Here is a 15502-nt window from a genome sequence, read left to right on the forward strand (position 1 = left end):
TCAGATAACGTCCTTACCTAGGTTTTGTCAATGCATTTCCAACGAGGCTTTTCCCAAATCACATACCGTCGATGCCCAATCACAACAATGAGGCTTTCCCTTGAAGCCGGCATGTAAGCCACGGATTTTTACCTTACCCATAGTGCCTCAAAAGTATTTTTTACAAAATCACGGCCTCAAACAGCCGACCCATCGAGCTCTTATAGTGATAACGCAATGGCTGTTGCGGCTCAAAAGTCATTATTTGTGGGATAGTGGAAGTTGACGATGGAAGCCTATGATGCCATCGCAATATCTGAACCCCTGCACTTAAAGCTGCGCCGCATGGTGAGGCTACGTTGATTGTGCATCATCACGTGGTCCTTGGCTGCATGTTCTCAGAGACACCAGGCTGTGGACCCAAATTTCAGATGAGGTGATTAGTTACACTCCCTCCGTCGTTCCTCCGCGATAGCTTCTTTTTCTTTTTCTTGGGGCGCATTCTTACACCGTTTTATCTATGATCAGTATGGCTATCACGGCATCTTGGGATCGCTTGGTGGTTGCGGCTATCGTCTGCCTGATTGCCGCAGCACTCGGTCGTCATTTCACTCGGCCAACGGTGGTAGCTCCCAAAATCAAGACCCTGACGATTCGCGTCGACGATATCCCAATTGACGACGCTGAAAGCCTGGAAAGTACCCTCCGGCTTATCACACAGAAGGATCCCATCTTACAAGGCATCGCGGAGACCATTGTCTGTCGATCTCTGGCGCCAAAGGACAAGGCTTCCGTATGCGCCACCATATCGATCACCACCCATCTATCAGGAGAGACGTTATGTGCGCGGCTGCGCACGGCTGCAAAGAAGTATCCATACAGTTACAGTTGCATGTTTGAAGGTATCACGCCGCTCTATGATGCGGAAGGTAGCGCCGAAGTCGAGTGAGTATCTCGGCCGATTCATTCGTCTTACCTGACCTGAGGCAAATAGTGTCATTGCCGTTCCCGGCCTCGGAAGCAACGCCATCGGTTCTTGGATTTCTTCTCAAACTGGCCAAATCTGGCTGCTCGACTTCTTGTCCAAAGACGTGCCTAACATTCGGCTCATGCTCTATGGCTACGACACCCTCCTGCCCGGCAGCTTGTCAAAGGAGTCAATCGAGGATTTGGGCAGCACACTCTTGGAACGAATAACATCTTTCCGAGGTGAAGATGGAGTAGGTAGTACGCGCGATTATTGAACTAGGGCTGATATTCTCAGACATCGTCTCGTCCAATTATCTTCATCGGCCACAGCCTAGGAGGCTTGTTAGTAAAAGAGGTAAGCCGCCTCGAAATCCGCTGATATTCAGCCTACTGATATGAGCAGGCACTGGTACGAGCGGGAAGGCGTCGAAGTGATGCCAAGTCTGACTTTTTGAAAGCTTGTTTTGGCCTTCTTTTCTTCGGTGTGCCCAACCTTGGCTTACGGAACGAGCAGCTCAGAACCCTCGTGCGAGGCCAGCCGAATGAGGCTTTAATTCATGATTTACTAGTGGATAAAGAATCCGAGCCCTCGACTTTCTTGAAAAGGCTTGCAGACCAGTTCTCTGAAAGCTGTCAGGGGCGTTATCGGGTTGTGTCCTTCTTTGAACGTCAACTCAGCCGCACTATAGAGGTAAGACACACGAAGACAGTCATGAGACAACGCTGATCATTTTGCAGCTTGACGGAGAAGGAAAACCGAGAAAGACCGGTCCACCATCGTTGTTGGTAACGGAGAAGTCGGCTACCAGCCACGGCTTGGTGGCAGTGGCCGATGAAGACAACATCTCCTTCAACAAGGACCATTCAGGGCTCGTCAAGTTTGACTCGAGGAGCCAAAGTGAATACACCATCGTGAGGGCACGGATTAAGAGTCTGGTTGAAGAGGCTAAGGAAGAGGTAGCGAAACGTTTCGCCGAGCATAGTACGCGCGCTCCGTGATCATACCGGCCTTGGCTGATTGTGTGACCTAGACATACATCTGCCTCATTCTGAAATGATACATTCCTGTTTGAGATCACTTGCCTTCGAGGATATAGATGGCAGACAGAACAAAATCGAAGCTGCTGCCGCCGACACATGCGAATGGCTCTTCGTGCATAAGAACCTAAAACAATGGGCCTCCCAGTCCCGAGGCTTGCTCTGGATCAAGGGCAAACCTGGATCCGGCAAGTCGACTTTGATGAAGCATGCTCTGGAACGGGCCTTATCTGTGTACGGCGCAGACGCGTTTGTACTGTCGTTTTTCTTTCACGGTCGCGGCCATGAACTTCAGAGAACACCGCTAGGCTTTTTTCGATCTCTTTTGCACCAGTTACTCCAGCTTGCCCCTGGAGCGGTACGCGACCTCGTGGATCACTTCGAAATCCGCTCCAAGACGGTCGGAGAGCCTGGGGTTAAATGGCAATGGGATCAACGGCCACTTCAGACATTCCTTGAATCGTCATTGACAAAGGTTTTGCAGCGGTTCCCCGTCGTTATCTTTGTTGACGCTCTCGACGAATGTGACGAGCAATCTGCCGTGGCTCTAATTGACTATTTGAAAGACCTGCTGGCGAAGATCCCGCCGACAAACTTGCGATTCGGCATTTGTTTCTCCTCCCGTCATTACCCCGTCTTAGAACTGAAAAGTGGACTGACAATCCTACTTGACACGGAAAATACTAAGGATATCACAACATACATTCGTGGCCGCTTCCATGAGGAGCAGGACGTGCCTATTCAGAACCTCATATCTCGACATGCTGAAGGTGTCTTCCTGTGGGCACATTTCGTGGTGGATCGCATCTTGCGATTAAAGCGCCAGGGAGAATCACGAATCAGAATCGAATCCGAGATCAAGAAAATGCCGCCAGACTTGGAAGACCTTTATCTCGAAATTATCAAAGCTGTTGAAGATCCACCAAGGACCCTGCAACTAATGCAATGGATTTGTTTCGCCAAGAGGCCCCTAACGACAAACGAGCTTTTCGTGGCAATGGCCCTCAGCTCCGACTTTGCAGATCTTTCGCTAGACGAATGCCAAAATCCGGAAGATGTCACCAGCGACGAAAGAATGAGAAAAAGAATCATGTCGTTGAGCTACGGTATGGCTGAGATCATTCCCTCCTACAATGCTCGTAGAGTTCAATTCATCCACCAGTCGGTGAAAGACTTCTTCATCAATCGGGGCTTGTTATACCTGGATAAGACCATGGAAGCCCATTTGGTGACCCCAACTGCCCATTGTCGTTTAACGTGGTCATGTATCCGCTACTTTAAGCTGGTTTTTTCATCGCATCCAGAAGATTTGGTTTCGAATCACCAGTCAAGGTTTCCACTGTTGCTGTATGCAACAACTTCATTGGTACATCACATGCAGCAGGGCGAGGTATCGGAGACATTTGAAGAGGACCTGATACGAATGCTGGGACCAGAACAAGATTGTTTCATCGAGAAGTGGGCGGTTGTTTACCGATTATTAGCACGATATGAACGCGACCGCCCATCCTGTGGAGGCAACCTTGCACATATTGCTGCGCGGTATCGGCTATTCAGATTACTATCTTTCATTGACCAAAATGTGAAGGAGATTAGTCTAGACTCGAAAGACACTGACTACGAGCGAACACCTTTATCCTGGGCGGCTGGGAGTGGGCACGATGACATTGTCAAAATGCTCCTTGACACTGGAAAAGTCGAAGTCGACTCAATGGACAACAGCAATCGCTCGGCACTCTCATGGGCGGCTGGGAATGGGCACGAAGCTATCGTTCAAATGCTCCTTGATACTAACAAAGCTGAAGTTGACTCAAGGGATTACAGCAAGCGGTCGCCACTTTCACGGGCGGCTGGAGGTGGGCACGAAGCTATCGTCAAGATACTTCTTGATACTAACAAAGTTGAGGTGGACTCGAGAGACTACAATGATCAATCTCCCCTCTCCTGGGCAGCTGGGAATGGGCATGAAGCCGTCGTTGACATGCTCCTTGATACCAACAAAGTTGAAGTCGACTCAAGGGATTATAGCAATCGCTCGCCACTCTCATGGGCGGCTGGGAGTGGGCACGATGACATTGTCAAAATGCTACTTGACACTGGAAAAGTCGAAGTCGACTCAATGGACAACAGCAATCGCTCGGCACTCTCATGGGCGGCTGGAGGTGGGCACGAAGCTATCGTCAAGATACTTCTTGATACTAACAAAGTTGAGGTGGACTCGAGAGACTACAATGATCAATCTCCCCTCTCCTGGGCAGCTGGGAATGGGCATGAAGCCGTCGTTGACATGCTCCTTGATACTAATGAAGTTGAAGTCGACTCAAGGGATCATAGCAATCGCTCGCCACTCTCATGGGCGGCTGGGAGTGGAGATGAAGCTATCGTAAAAAGGCTTCTTGCTACTAAAAAGGTTGATGTGTGTTCGAAAGATCACAATAATCATTCTCCACTCTCATTTGCAGTGGAGAACGGGCATAGAGCTGTCGCCAAGGTACTTCTCAACACTGATAGCGTCAACACCGACTTGGAAGAGACAAGGTACAAACAGCTATACTGGGCGGCCGAGAGTGGTAACACAGCTGTTGTTAAGATTATTCTTGAGGAAGGAGTAGACGCCAATGTACAGGGCGGCGAAGAGTGTGGCAACGCTCTTCAAGTTGCTTCATGTCGAGGCCACATGGACATTGTCCAGATACTATTAGAAAATGGAGCAGACATCAACGCACAGGGAGGCGACTATCACACTGCTCTTCAAGCTGCTTCATTTGGAAACCACATGGATATCGTCCAGGTGCTCCTTAGAAATGGAGCAAACGCCAACGCACAGGGTGGCGAGTATCACACTGCTCTTCAAGCTGCTTCATACGAGGACCACATGAATATCGTCCAGGTACTCCTTGAAAATGGAGCAGATGTTGACGCGCAGAGTAATTTTCACGGAACCGCTCTTCTAGCTGCTTCACTCAACGGCCACATAGACATCGTCCAGGTGCTCCTTGAACAGGGAGCAGATGTTAACGCACAGAGCGGGTTATTCGGAAACGCTGTCCAAGCTGCTTCATTCGGAGGCCACAAAAAGGTCGTTCAGATACTCCTTGAACAGGGAGCAGATGTTAACATACAGAGCGGAATATTCGGAAATGCTCTGCAAGCTGCTTTATTCGCAGGAAATACGGAGATTGTTCAAACACTTTTTGAAAAAGTAGCAGATATTAACGTACAGAGCGGCATGTTCGGTAACGCTCTTCAAGCCGCCTCAATCAGAGGCGACATGGAGGCTATCGAGGCACTCCTTGAAAGAGGAGCAAACTTCGATGTACAGAGCGGCCGTTTCAGAAACGCTCTTCAAGCCGCTTCTTACGCAGGACAAGATGAGGTCGTCTCATTCTTCCTTGACATATTCAACGTCGATTCAGAAGTCAAAGGTCCCGGTTCTGGTCGAACGGCCCTTTCATACGCCGCAGAGGGGGGCCATACATCAACGATAGAAGAACTAATCATAAATGCCTACGCCAATCCCGTTTCGATAGAGGACCTACGCCGCACACCCTTATTCTATGCGTCTCTAGAAGGACATGATGAAGCAGTAAAAGCTCTATTACTGCACGGCTCAGTGGCATCAGACTGGAAGGATCACTACGGCTCAACCCCTCTATCTGCAGCGGCCAGGAGAGGTCATACCGATGTGGTGAAATCGCTTTTATCCACGGGCTTTGTCGATGTCAGCTCTTCTGATCATTTCGGTCGGACGCCGTTATGGTGGGCTACAAGATATGGACACACCGAAGTGGTAGAGCTGTTGGTGGAAGCTGGAAAAAGAAGCACGTGCAAAGATGATGATCAAATGTTTGTAAAGCCCACCACACCGTCAGATATGGGCTCCAATTGCGACATTTGTTGTTTCGAAATCTCACTATACAGCAAGTTTTATCACTGTTCAATTTGCATTGGTGGGGACCTGGACATTTGCCTGGACTGCTATCAACTTGGCGGCCGTTGTCTGGAGGAATCGCATGAGCTAACCATGGAAGTGTTCGATGAAGAGACGTACATATCAAGAATCGGAGGCATTAAATCACTCGGGTGGTGTTAGAGAGCAGCCTGTGCTTTTGATTCTATCAACAAAAGCATGGGGGTTTTTAGGGAATTGTAATAGTCGCCTTTATTTATCAGTCACTTGAGTAATTAAATGAACAGGGCCGCAGCACGAAACATACTCAAATTCTACATGCTGTTGTATGTCCAAACACATATCCTTTACTGACCCTTATCAGCAATCACCCTGATCTTCCGAGAAATACACAGAAGACTTCCAGTCAATCCGAGTGGCTAATCCAGTGTTTCGTTCTCATTGGCAGTGTCTTTCGTTGTGAAAGGTTAACCTTTCCATCCGCAAAGGCAAACAAGCTTCTATGACTTGGATCGTTGAAGGAATAAATGGTTGCACTGGCTTCTTCAAGTTTAAGGCCGGGGTCTGTAGCTTGATATAACTCTAAAGCTTGCAATCATATTAGAGTACAGTTTAAAAAGCATGCTAAACAATACTGTCGGACCGGGAAGGGCTAAAATCCCTTTCACAGAACAAAGCTAAGGAAATACATACCCCTCTGTCGACGTTTATCTGCGCACGTAAACCTACACGGCATAGTTGCTAGTGCGGCTGACGTTGGAAAGGATCATGGTTTGTGTGACATTCGGAAGATCGACTTGCGTCAGCGTTTTAGAGTAAAAGTTTTTACGAAAATTGTACACGGAGCTCAAAGCAGAGAATAAATATTTAGAATCCGCCTACGTTTTGTTAAGTTTCCTCATGCTCAAAGCTACCGTTATGCTTGTGGTACCGAAACATTGGGCGAAGTTTATGCCAAATAAATCTTGACAAGACGATGATCTTCAGATGGTATTCACATGCAAAGACTCATTTTCAGCTCTGAAAACTTTAGTCTTCTAATCTCATATGAAGGAGATGAGAGTTTATCCCCGCATGTCTTTGACGGGATACACTATCCCAGGAAGCCAATCCTTAACGCCTTGATACCCATGCCACCCACGCTGCTTAATGATTGAATTCACCCGTTATTCCTTCACCCCTTTTGTAAGCACCTACTCCTCCCATTCTTGGCCGCAACCCAACTCTAAAACTTTGAAGCATCAGCGAAGCCGACAGCCCTGACTGGCTGCAGCTTGGCAAGCTTCGTCAACTTCTCCTTTGCTGCATCGCCCAAGTTGACGGAGCCGGATCCGGCATCCTTGGGCCGAACCTCGATACCGCTGGGGTAAAGATGCTCAATCTCGACGTTGTCACCGAGTTCAAAGAGCTCGGACTTCTCACGGAAGCACCAAGGCTGACCGTTCTTCATGATCAGGTCGTGGGTATTCCGGACGTCACGGGCGTGCAGAGAGCGGTAACCGCCATCCACGGAGACGGCAATACAGCTGTGCCAGGGCGTGCGAGGGAAGCCATCAGGGTTGTGCTTCTCAACCAGCAGAGGCATCGACAGCTTAACGGCACCACTGGACGGGTGGATGGAAAGACGGACGTAGTCGGGGCAGGTGGCCAGGATGATCTTTGTGAACGACTCGGCGCGCATCATCATCTTCATGGCTACCTCCTTGACGACCTTGCGGTACTTGTGGCCGGAAGTGGCGTGCGCCGCGACGGGACTGTTCCGCAGATCAACTTCGAGGAAGCGGATGAAGCCGCGGTAGGTCATGAGCGTGTCGTTGTCCGTGTCGATCATCTTGCGAACCTCCTCCAGCGCGTTGCCGAACTGGGATTCGAGCTGCTGGCGGGCCTCGCCGACCTGTTCCATGTACTGCTCCTTGGTCATTGGTCCCAGGCCGTCCGTCATGCCCAGGAAGTCCATGACGCGGAGCAGCTTGATGCCCTTGTAGCCTTTCTTAGCGGCCATGTCCATGAGAGTAGATCCGTACTCCCATGTCTCGTCGTCCGAGATGCCGACCACATCTGATCATCATTAGTAAAACTCGCAACAGATGAGAGAACTTGCTGAGACATGGGCACTTACCATTGAACACCAAGCCATCTGTGGCGATGTGGACCTCAGCGCCGCCCTGGTAGACCTTTCCGATATCGACGCAGAGGGCATTCAGCCTCGCAAGCGCTAGGTCTTCGCCCAAGTCGGGTAGAACGCCAATAACCTTGTCTTGGCGGTTGATACTCTTCCACGGGAACGAAGGAATGATCATCTTGATGGGAACGTTGTCGCTGATGTATTGCTCCACGCGGGGCAGAAACATCTTGCGGCCGATCCAGGTATCGTCTGTTTCTCCCTCTGGCAGAATATGTCTTCCGTACTTCTGGAAGACATCCATAATCTTGTGGGCAATCTCGGTGTTCTTGGAGAACTCGGGAGGAGGCGTAGGGAGAGCTCCGGGTTGTTGCAGTGTGATTCTCTCTTCGTCGGCTACGATAAAGTTTTCTAACTCCGCAATCAGAATGACAACCCTCAATATTTGGGAAACATGTGTACTTACCCTGTTTGGAAGCCTCCTCAAACGATAAGGCGGGTCCCGTTGTGATGCTGACAGCCCTAAGGGGACTTCTCAGATCAGAGGGGTTGATGGGGGAGCCAGGCGCGTCGTCAGAAGCAAGGTTGATGCTGAAGGCTCTGAGAGGGCTCTGGATCTCGACCTCGGAGGAATCAATGGGGGAACCGATTTCGAGGTCAGAAATCATGTTAATGTTGAAGGCCCTCAGCGGGCTCTTCAGCTTTGAGGTGTCGACGGGGGAGAAACCAGTATCGAGAGTCGCCAACACGCTCTTTTGCCAACTCACAGGAGCTTGCACTGTGAGCAACGGCTTGGGCTTAGGTGCCCTAGCCGAGGGAGCCATGTTACTGGTGCCTTCGTTCGACATTGTGAAGGATAGAACAGAACACACGAGAAATTGGGAAAGTCTTGCAAGGATAGTACTGTGAGTGAAGAGAAAGGAGAAAAAAGGGGAATTTAACTCTTATGATAGATGGTGTCTTTAATTGAGCTATTGTAGGTATTTTGTATCGGATATTCCACGACCTACAGAACGTATGGGATATTCTTCTTATACTTGACAGACGGTTAACCAGAGCTGAAGCCATCCCCACAGAGCCTCTCCTTAGCCGACTGCATTCAGTAAACTAGACGGAGACTTTTTGTTGCTTTGCTTTGGGAATGCAGCGAAGCTGTGGCATCCGGGTTTGGCTCGGCGGTATCGGGTCAAAACAACGTAACCTGGAGGCTGAACACGTCGAACATGTCCAGTCTTGGCCAAGCCTGGCATTCTTCCACGGGCAGGCCGTGGCTGACGTGCGTTGTCCTGCAGTACGCCAGTGGTTGCTTCCTGTGACTTAGAGTTCGTTCAAGCCCAAAATAGGACTGGCGATGCGCCTCGCTCACAATCAAGGCTAAATCGTAACTTGTGTGTGTTAATCCAGGACTGCCATAACCAGCCGCATGTCACCAACAGCGTTGATCAAACTGTCTTGGCCGAACGAGAGGGATCCATCGTAGAAACAAAAACGCACCGGCTGTCGTCATCATACAGCTGCCATCTGTTGTGTGTGTGCGCTGCCGTCTGTCGCGAGAGCTTCGCGACCTCTGAAGATCATGTCTTCGAAGGTTGGACCCAGGAGCATGGTACTTGGAAGACACAAGGTTGATCGCTAAGAAGCGGACGGGGAATTTGTCCCGTGGGGTTCGGGCTACTGTTGCACTTGGCAAAGCGGCGGCAAATGATGTCGATCACTGCACTAGAATGTAGTACACGTTGTAATATTCGGACTATAGTAGCTAAGGCGCGTGTGGAAAGCACCGACAGTCGTCTGAGACTTCGGTTTTGCCTCATATGGAAAAGCGCAAGACAGGTTAAAAGAAGACATTGGATGATGGGGACCACACAGCCAAGGTGTCAGCCAAGCCACCGACTGTGGAACCCTCGTTGTCAGGCCTCATGGCAGGGGTAACCCTCCTTGTCGACTGTGAGACCCGAGGACTATGCCCAATCATACTTCCACCGCTAGATCTAATACGATCATCAAATGCCAAGAGCATGAAACAATCGCAAGGGAGATTGACACCCTTCTAGCCGGAAGCATATTTTTTGTGGTCCTGAATAACTGTCCGTCGGTAACTAGAGCAAAGCATGATCAGTCAGCTGTAAGACACGACGTATTCTAGCGTTTCTTACCTGCATATGGGCACGGCAGATTTTAGGGTTGGGGGGCTCAGAAGAGCTTAGAATAACATGGTGAGCTTTCCCAATACTTCATTATGCTGGTGTACGTGCATGCCTGGGCTGACTTGGCTGAAGTGGCTTCGCCGGCATCGTGGTTGCACTGGTCGTGGCTTACGCCATTGGTCTATATCCGGGATGTAAGAGCTTCGCCGGCTTACTCGCCGTTAACGGACCGGCAACTTTACCATACGTCGATTGTTGGATTCAATATTTCCTTTTGTTAACATTATGCCCCCTGGTTGAGGATGCTGTTGATGCTTCATCAAGTCCAACTTTCGGTTTCCAATGCCAACCTAGACCACACTTTGCACTCTTTCACTTCTTCAATTGTCTTTGCAGTAGTATCAAGGTGGATAGTGCTACCAACGCTTCAGTTGAATACGAAGATCGCGGTGCAAATCAAGAGCACACGCCCCTTATGAACACCCCAGCCGAGCCCAATCAGAAGCAGATCAACATGCTGAGCAACGACGAATACCAAAACCAGGAGCCAGACCATGGTCAATCGGAAGGCCGACACTCGTCACATCACACCATAGAAGAGAAACACCAGGTCATCGTTGACGGGCCTGATGGAGGGTTTGTTGGCTGGCTTCAGGTTGTTTCGGCTTTCCTCTTGGTGCTGGACGGCTTCGGCTTCATCACGGCTTTTGGTGTTTTCCAGGCAACCTACATCGAGATGATGCCTCATATGGGAAAATCTGCCATTTCGTGGATTGGCTCCATGCAGATCTTCCTCCTATTTCTCCTCGGAACCGTCAGTGGCAGGGCGATTGATGCCGGCTACTTTCGAGTTACGCTTCTCGTAGGGTTTGCCTTTCAACTCGGCGGTATCTTTGGCGCCTCTTTCGCCACTCAATACTGGCATTTTCTCCTCTCACAAGGTATTGCCACGGGAATTGGCAACGGTATGCACTTCACGGCCCTTGTCTGGCTTGTCTCCCAATACTTTACCAAAAGGCGCGGGCTTGCCCTTGGCATAAGCTCCTGTGGTGCTCCCATCGGCGCAGTCATCTTCACGGTCATGGCAAAGCAATTACTTAAACCAGCGAGCCTCGCTTGGACACTTAGGGCGATGGGTTTCTTGGTGCTCTTCAACAGTATCATCGTCTTTCTTATTTCACGACCAAAAGAAGCCAAGCGGTCATCTGGCCCGCTTCTAGAACTTGCGGCTTTCAAGGAGTTACCCTATCTTCTTTTCACCATTGGCATGTTTTTCACGCTACTTGGAGCGTACTTTGCTTATTACTATGTAAACAATTACCAATTCAGCCATCACAAGTCGCTCGCGCTAACGCATCACTAGGTTCCCATTTTCGGCAAAACCAAGCTAAAGCAGAGCGAGGATCAGGCTTTCACGATTCTCATCATCATGTCGGCCGTGGGTCTCACGGGACGGCTCATCCCACCATACTTTGCCGACAGATCTATCAAGCCCCTTCGGACGCTGGTGATCTCAAGTCTCCTCAGCAGCCTCAATCTCTACGCTTGGGCTGGTGTAAATTCTACCGCAGGACTCACAGCCTGGGTCGTTGCCTATGCATTCACAGTAAATGCGGTGCAGACACTTTTTACGGCATCCATGGGTGAAGTAACAACAGACATGTCGAAACTAGGCGTTAGAATCGGCATGGTGTTTACGGTCGTCAGCTTCGCCTGTTTGGCTGGACCACCAATCGGCGGAAGCCTTGTCACGAAGGATGATAATTACCTTTATTCGCAAATATTTGCCGGCACATCCATGCTGGTCGGTGGTTTGCTCGTGGCACTTGCGAAGATAAAGCAGGTTGGCCAACGGGATTTTTGGAGGATTAAATCTACGTAATTGTGGCTGGTCTGTGGTAATTGGGTGGATGAAATCTCATTTTGCATGTTGATAGGTCGGCTTGACCTTTACACTGAATTCAGCATTTTCCTTAGATTGAAAGCTTGTAGGCATTGTTTTTTCCATAGAGGGATAAAAGTTTGGCGAATACAAAAAACCAAGACAACCTTCCACGGCTGATGCACCATGTAAGCTAAGAGAATCTCCCGTGACAACAAAATTGGACCAGATCATCTCAGCAGCTGTTTGGCTTTTTTCACGAGGGTACGAGTAGCTATGAAATAATCCTTGTCAACTGTAACGTAGCGGCAGACCAGGATTATTGAATCTCGGTGAACAGCCCCATTCTCGAGAACGCCTCGTGATGTCCCATCTTATTCCATTGCATGCCCAGTAAGATCACCATGCATATTTGCAACGCTATCAGTTGTCTGATTTTTTTTTTTTTTTTTTTTTTTGAAAATGCTGAGACCATGGAAGTACTGTGGTATCTCAGCTCAAACTCTCCGGACAAGACAGGGATGTAGGCTATTCCACTGTCATACCATTACTCTATTTCATGTCTCAGCCCTGCAGACCGTTTTCGGGCTACTGTACATGGCCTCGTATCTGCGGTATCTGCAGAAACCATGTGTAATGCAACCTAACTTGCGTCTTGAACGTATCCGTCTGTCTCGCGGTTTTAGTATATGACGCTAAATCGATTCCAGGCCATGTGTTAAGAACGGGTAACATAGCGCTGGCCAAGCCAACAGCTCTGCTTAGTTACAGGATGGTGTAGCTATTGCCACGACCGCAACCATAAGACAGCTTGTCTCCTTCTTTTCCTAACGCATTCTTTGAAGTATATGAGCCCACGCATGCGCTCGGGCCCTTGTGCCTAGTGGCACGAGCTGAGATGGGACCTCTAGTGCTAGTTTCCAAAATCCTTCCCTTTCGCTCCCGCGCTTGGCATGCATGGCGCCACGAAGCTCTCCCGGTGTCCCAGAACCGGGGTATGGCACTTGGGAGGCTAATTCTGGCACGAAGTTAAATTGTGGCGTAGACGATTTGCTCTCAGCCGCAGTGGCCGGTAAGCATCTAGAATATTGTCTCCGACTGGCCAAACTGGCCCGCATATTGCGGCAGTGTATTGCGAAATATGATATAGTCAGAGGTCTACGTGCTTTCGAGTGGCTGTAAAACCAAACTTGCTCATTGAATTTGAAAACTGCCTCATAGTTGGGTTGCAAAAACTCGCTCAGCCGTTCTTCATCCTACCTAGGTACAATGAAGCTATCTGTACCAGCAGCGCTAAGGTATGTCTTTCCGTGCAACCGGCCTTTGAGGAACGTGTACGTCGTTCATACTGACATACCGCAGCCTATACGGCCTACTTCAAAGCGTTTCGCATTTCGCATATGCGCAATCTTCACCATGGGTTCCAAACTCTGCATCCGGCTTGCCTCGCTGGAGAGAATACGGTGCCGATTCAGACAAAAAAGGAGCTCCGTGGGGGGGCAGGACATGCAAGTCAGATCCTGAGAATGTACCCGATACCGGTGTTGTCCGAAAGTATGAGTGGACAATAGCCAGGAAAGTGGCAGCACCCGATGGCTTTGGTAAGCTGCATTGTGTTATCCCCTGATTCGGTCTCTTTCCTTGCTGATGAGTGCTGCGCTACAGAACAGGAACTTCTTTTAGTCAATGGTCAATTCCCTGGCCCTCTTATTGAGGCCAACTGGGGGGATATTGTTGAGGTCACAGTTCACAACAACATTACTGTCCCGGAGGAGGGCACGGTAATCCACTGGCATGGGTAAGTTTAGTTGTGATGCCTACGCTTTCGACAAAAGATCGCTGACGCCGCCTCAGGGTTCACCAACAGAATACCCCTTGGATGGACGGCGTGTCCGGCATCACGCAGTGTCCTATTGCACCCGGAGAGAGCTTTACATACCGATGGAGAGCCTCCACGTACGGCTCAAGTTGGTGGCATGGCCATCACGCTCTTCAGTATGCAGGAGGCCTCTGGGGGCCAATAGTGATACACGGCCCAGTCTTCGTGGACTATGACGTTGATCTCGGCCCCGTGACCCTCTCCGACTTCTATCATAGAGGCTATGAGGGTATCGCTAAGGGCGCCATATCAACAATCAATGATGAACTCGTCAATGTTCCGCATTCGGCGAACCAACTCATTAATGGTCTCAATCCCTACAACTGCTCCCTGTCTCCATCCCAATACCCTTCCATTACCAACGCTACATGTCACGACAATGCCCCACGCTCGAAATTCTTGTTCGAGGCCGGCAAGACCTACAAGCTGCGCCTCATCAATACTGGCGCTCAGGCTATTCAAGTTTTCTCCATCGATAGCCACAAGTTTATTGTGACATCAATGGACTGGACACCTATTGAGCCATACGAGGCTGACTGGATAGCTCTTGGCGTAGGCAGCAGAGCTGAGATTATTGTCAAGGCTACCGGAGACCCCAAAGCAGCTTACAATATGCGTATGACGACCCGCTGCGCCACAACATATGTCTGGGAGACACTTGCAACTGTATCCTACAGCCAGGCACCTCCAAATGCAGTTCCTATTAACAACCCCGTGCCGATTCCTATTCCTAAAGCCAACGCCACTTGCGGTAATGTGAGCAAACAATCATCTCTAGCTTATGGGAGTACAAGTGCTGACCCTACTTACAGCTTGCATTGCCCAAAATAAAGCCAATTTTCAAGAAGCGTCTTCCCAAAGCAGACATGGAGATATTTTACAATGTCACATACCACAGAAATGCAACCGGAAACATTTTGTGGTACGTGAACGAAGTTAGTTTCCAAGCCGACTGGAGCCGTCCCCTGCTACTGGAGGCGGCGGATGGTAAAATGGATTATCTTGCTCAGCCCCAGCACATCTTGACCACAATACCCGACAATGTCCGTCACGTCCGGATTGTTGTCCAGAACAATTATTCAATCCACCCAATGCACATCCACGGTGGTGAGTTCCAGATCATTGCAGAAGGTAACGGGACCTGGGACGGTACCATCGTCAACAAGAAGAACCCTGCTCGCGCCGACACAGAGCTTCTTCGCCGCGGAGGGCATCTTGTTGTACAAATTGATGCTAAGAATCCTGGTGCATGGAGTTTCCATTGCCATACCGCTTGGCATGCGAGCCCTGGTTTGATTGCCAACCTCTTGGTCAAGCCCAAGGCGATCCGGAAGTATGACATTCCCAAAGCTGTCCGCGATGGGTGTGTAGCCTGGGACAAGTACAGAAATTCTGGTGGAGAGAATGCTCTGCCTTTTGATAGTGGTCTTAGGATTTGATGTTCGGGGTTGGGTTATATACCTTAGTCCATGGGCTCCAGGGCTGAATGTTGGCTTTCTGTTTCAGCACCAGGAGTTTGGCGTTGTTGACGGGCTTATAATGACAACCACACATTAATTTAATAATATCTATTTGA

The 15502-nt window shown here is 49.6% G+C and overlaps 4 protein-coding genes across 4 annotated transcripts; 3 read left to right on the plus strand and 1 right to left on the minus strand.

Moving 5' to 3' along the window:
* Positions 1 to 508: 508 nt before the first annotated feature.
* Positions 509 to 6079, plus strand: CTRU02_204710 (ankyrin repeat-containing protein; the record flags this gene model as incomplete). Its single annotated transcript, XM_036721186.2, has 6 exons — positions 509 to 924; positions 974 to 1199; positions 1244 to 1303; positions 1352 to 1639; positions 1687 to 1930; positions 1980 to 6079. 6 exons carry the CDS (start codon positions 509 to 511, stop codon positions 6077 to 6079), a joined length of 5334 nt encoding a protein of 1777 aa, XP_036587170.2.
* A 1042-nt stretch (positions 6080 to 7121) lies between these two features.
* Positions 7122 to 8842, minus strand: CTRU02_204711 (pyoverdine dityrosine biosynthesis; the record flags this gene model as incomplete). Its single annotated transcript, XM_036721187.1, has 3 exons — positions 7122 to 7954; positions 8016 to 8429; positions 8485 to 8842. 3 exons carry the CDS (start codon positions 8840 to 8842, stop codon positions 7122 to 7124), a joined length of 1605 nt encoding a protein of 534 aa, XP_036587171.1.
* A 1798-nt stretch (positions 8843 to 10640) lies between these two features.
* Positions 10641 to 12047, plus strand: CTRU02_204712 (MFS monocarboxylate transporter; the record flags this gene model as incomplete). Its single annotated transcript, XM_036721188.1, has 2 exons — positions 10641 to 11474; positions 11529 to 12047. 2 exons carry the CDS (start codon positions 10641 to 10643, stop codon positions 12045 to 12047), a joined length of 1353 nt encoding a protein of 450 aa, XP_036587172.1.
* A 1363-nt stretch (positions 12048 to 13410) lies between these two features.
* Positions 13411 to 15365, plus strand: CTRU02_204713 (laccase-1 precursor; the record flags this gene model as incomplete). The annotated part of the gene is made up of 4 exons (XM_036721189.2): positions 13411 to 13648; positions 13713 to 13845; positions 13902 to 14682; positions 14739 to 15365. Coding segments are annotated over 4 exons (1779 nt in total), but the record flags the coding sequence as incomplete, so codon positions are not given.
* Between the last annotated feature and the right edge of the window lie 137 nt (positions 15366 to 15502).

This window comes from Colletotrichum truncatum (assembly GCF_014235925.2).
Source record: "Colletotrichum truncatum strain CMES1059 chromosome Unknown Contig_0002, whole genome shotgun sequence".
In the NCBI taxonomy this organism is placed as follows: domain Eukaryota; kingdom Fungi; phylum Ascomycota; class Sordariomycetes; order Glomerellales; family Glomerellaceae; genus Colletotrichum; species Colletotrichum truncatum.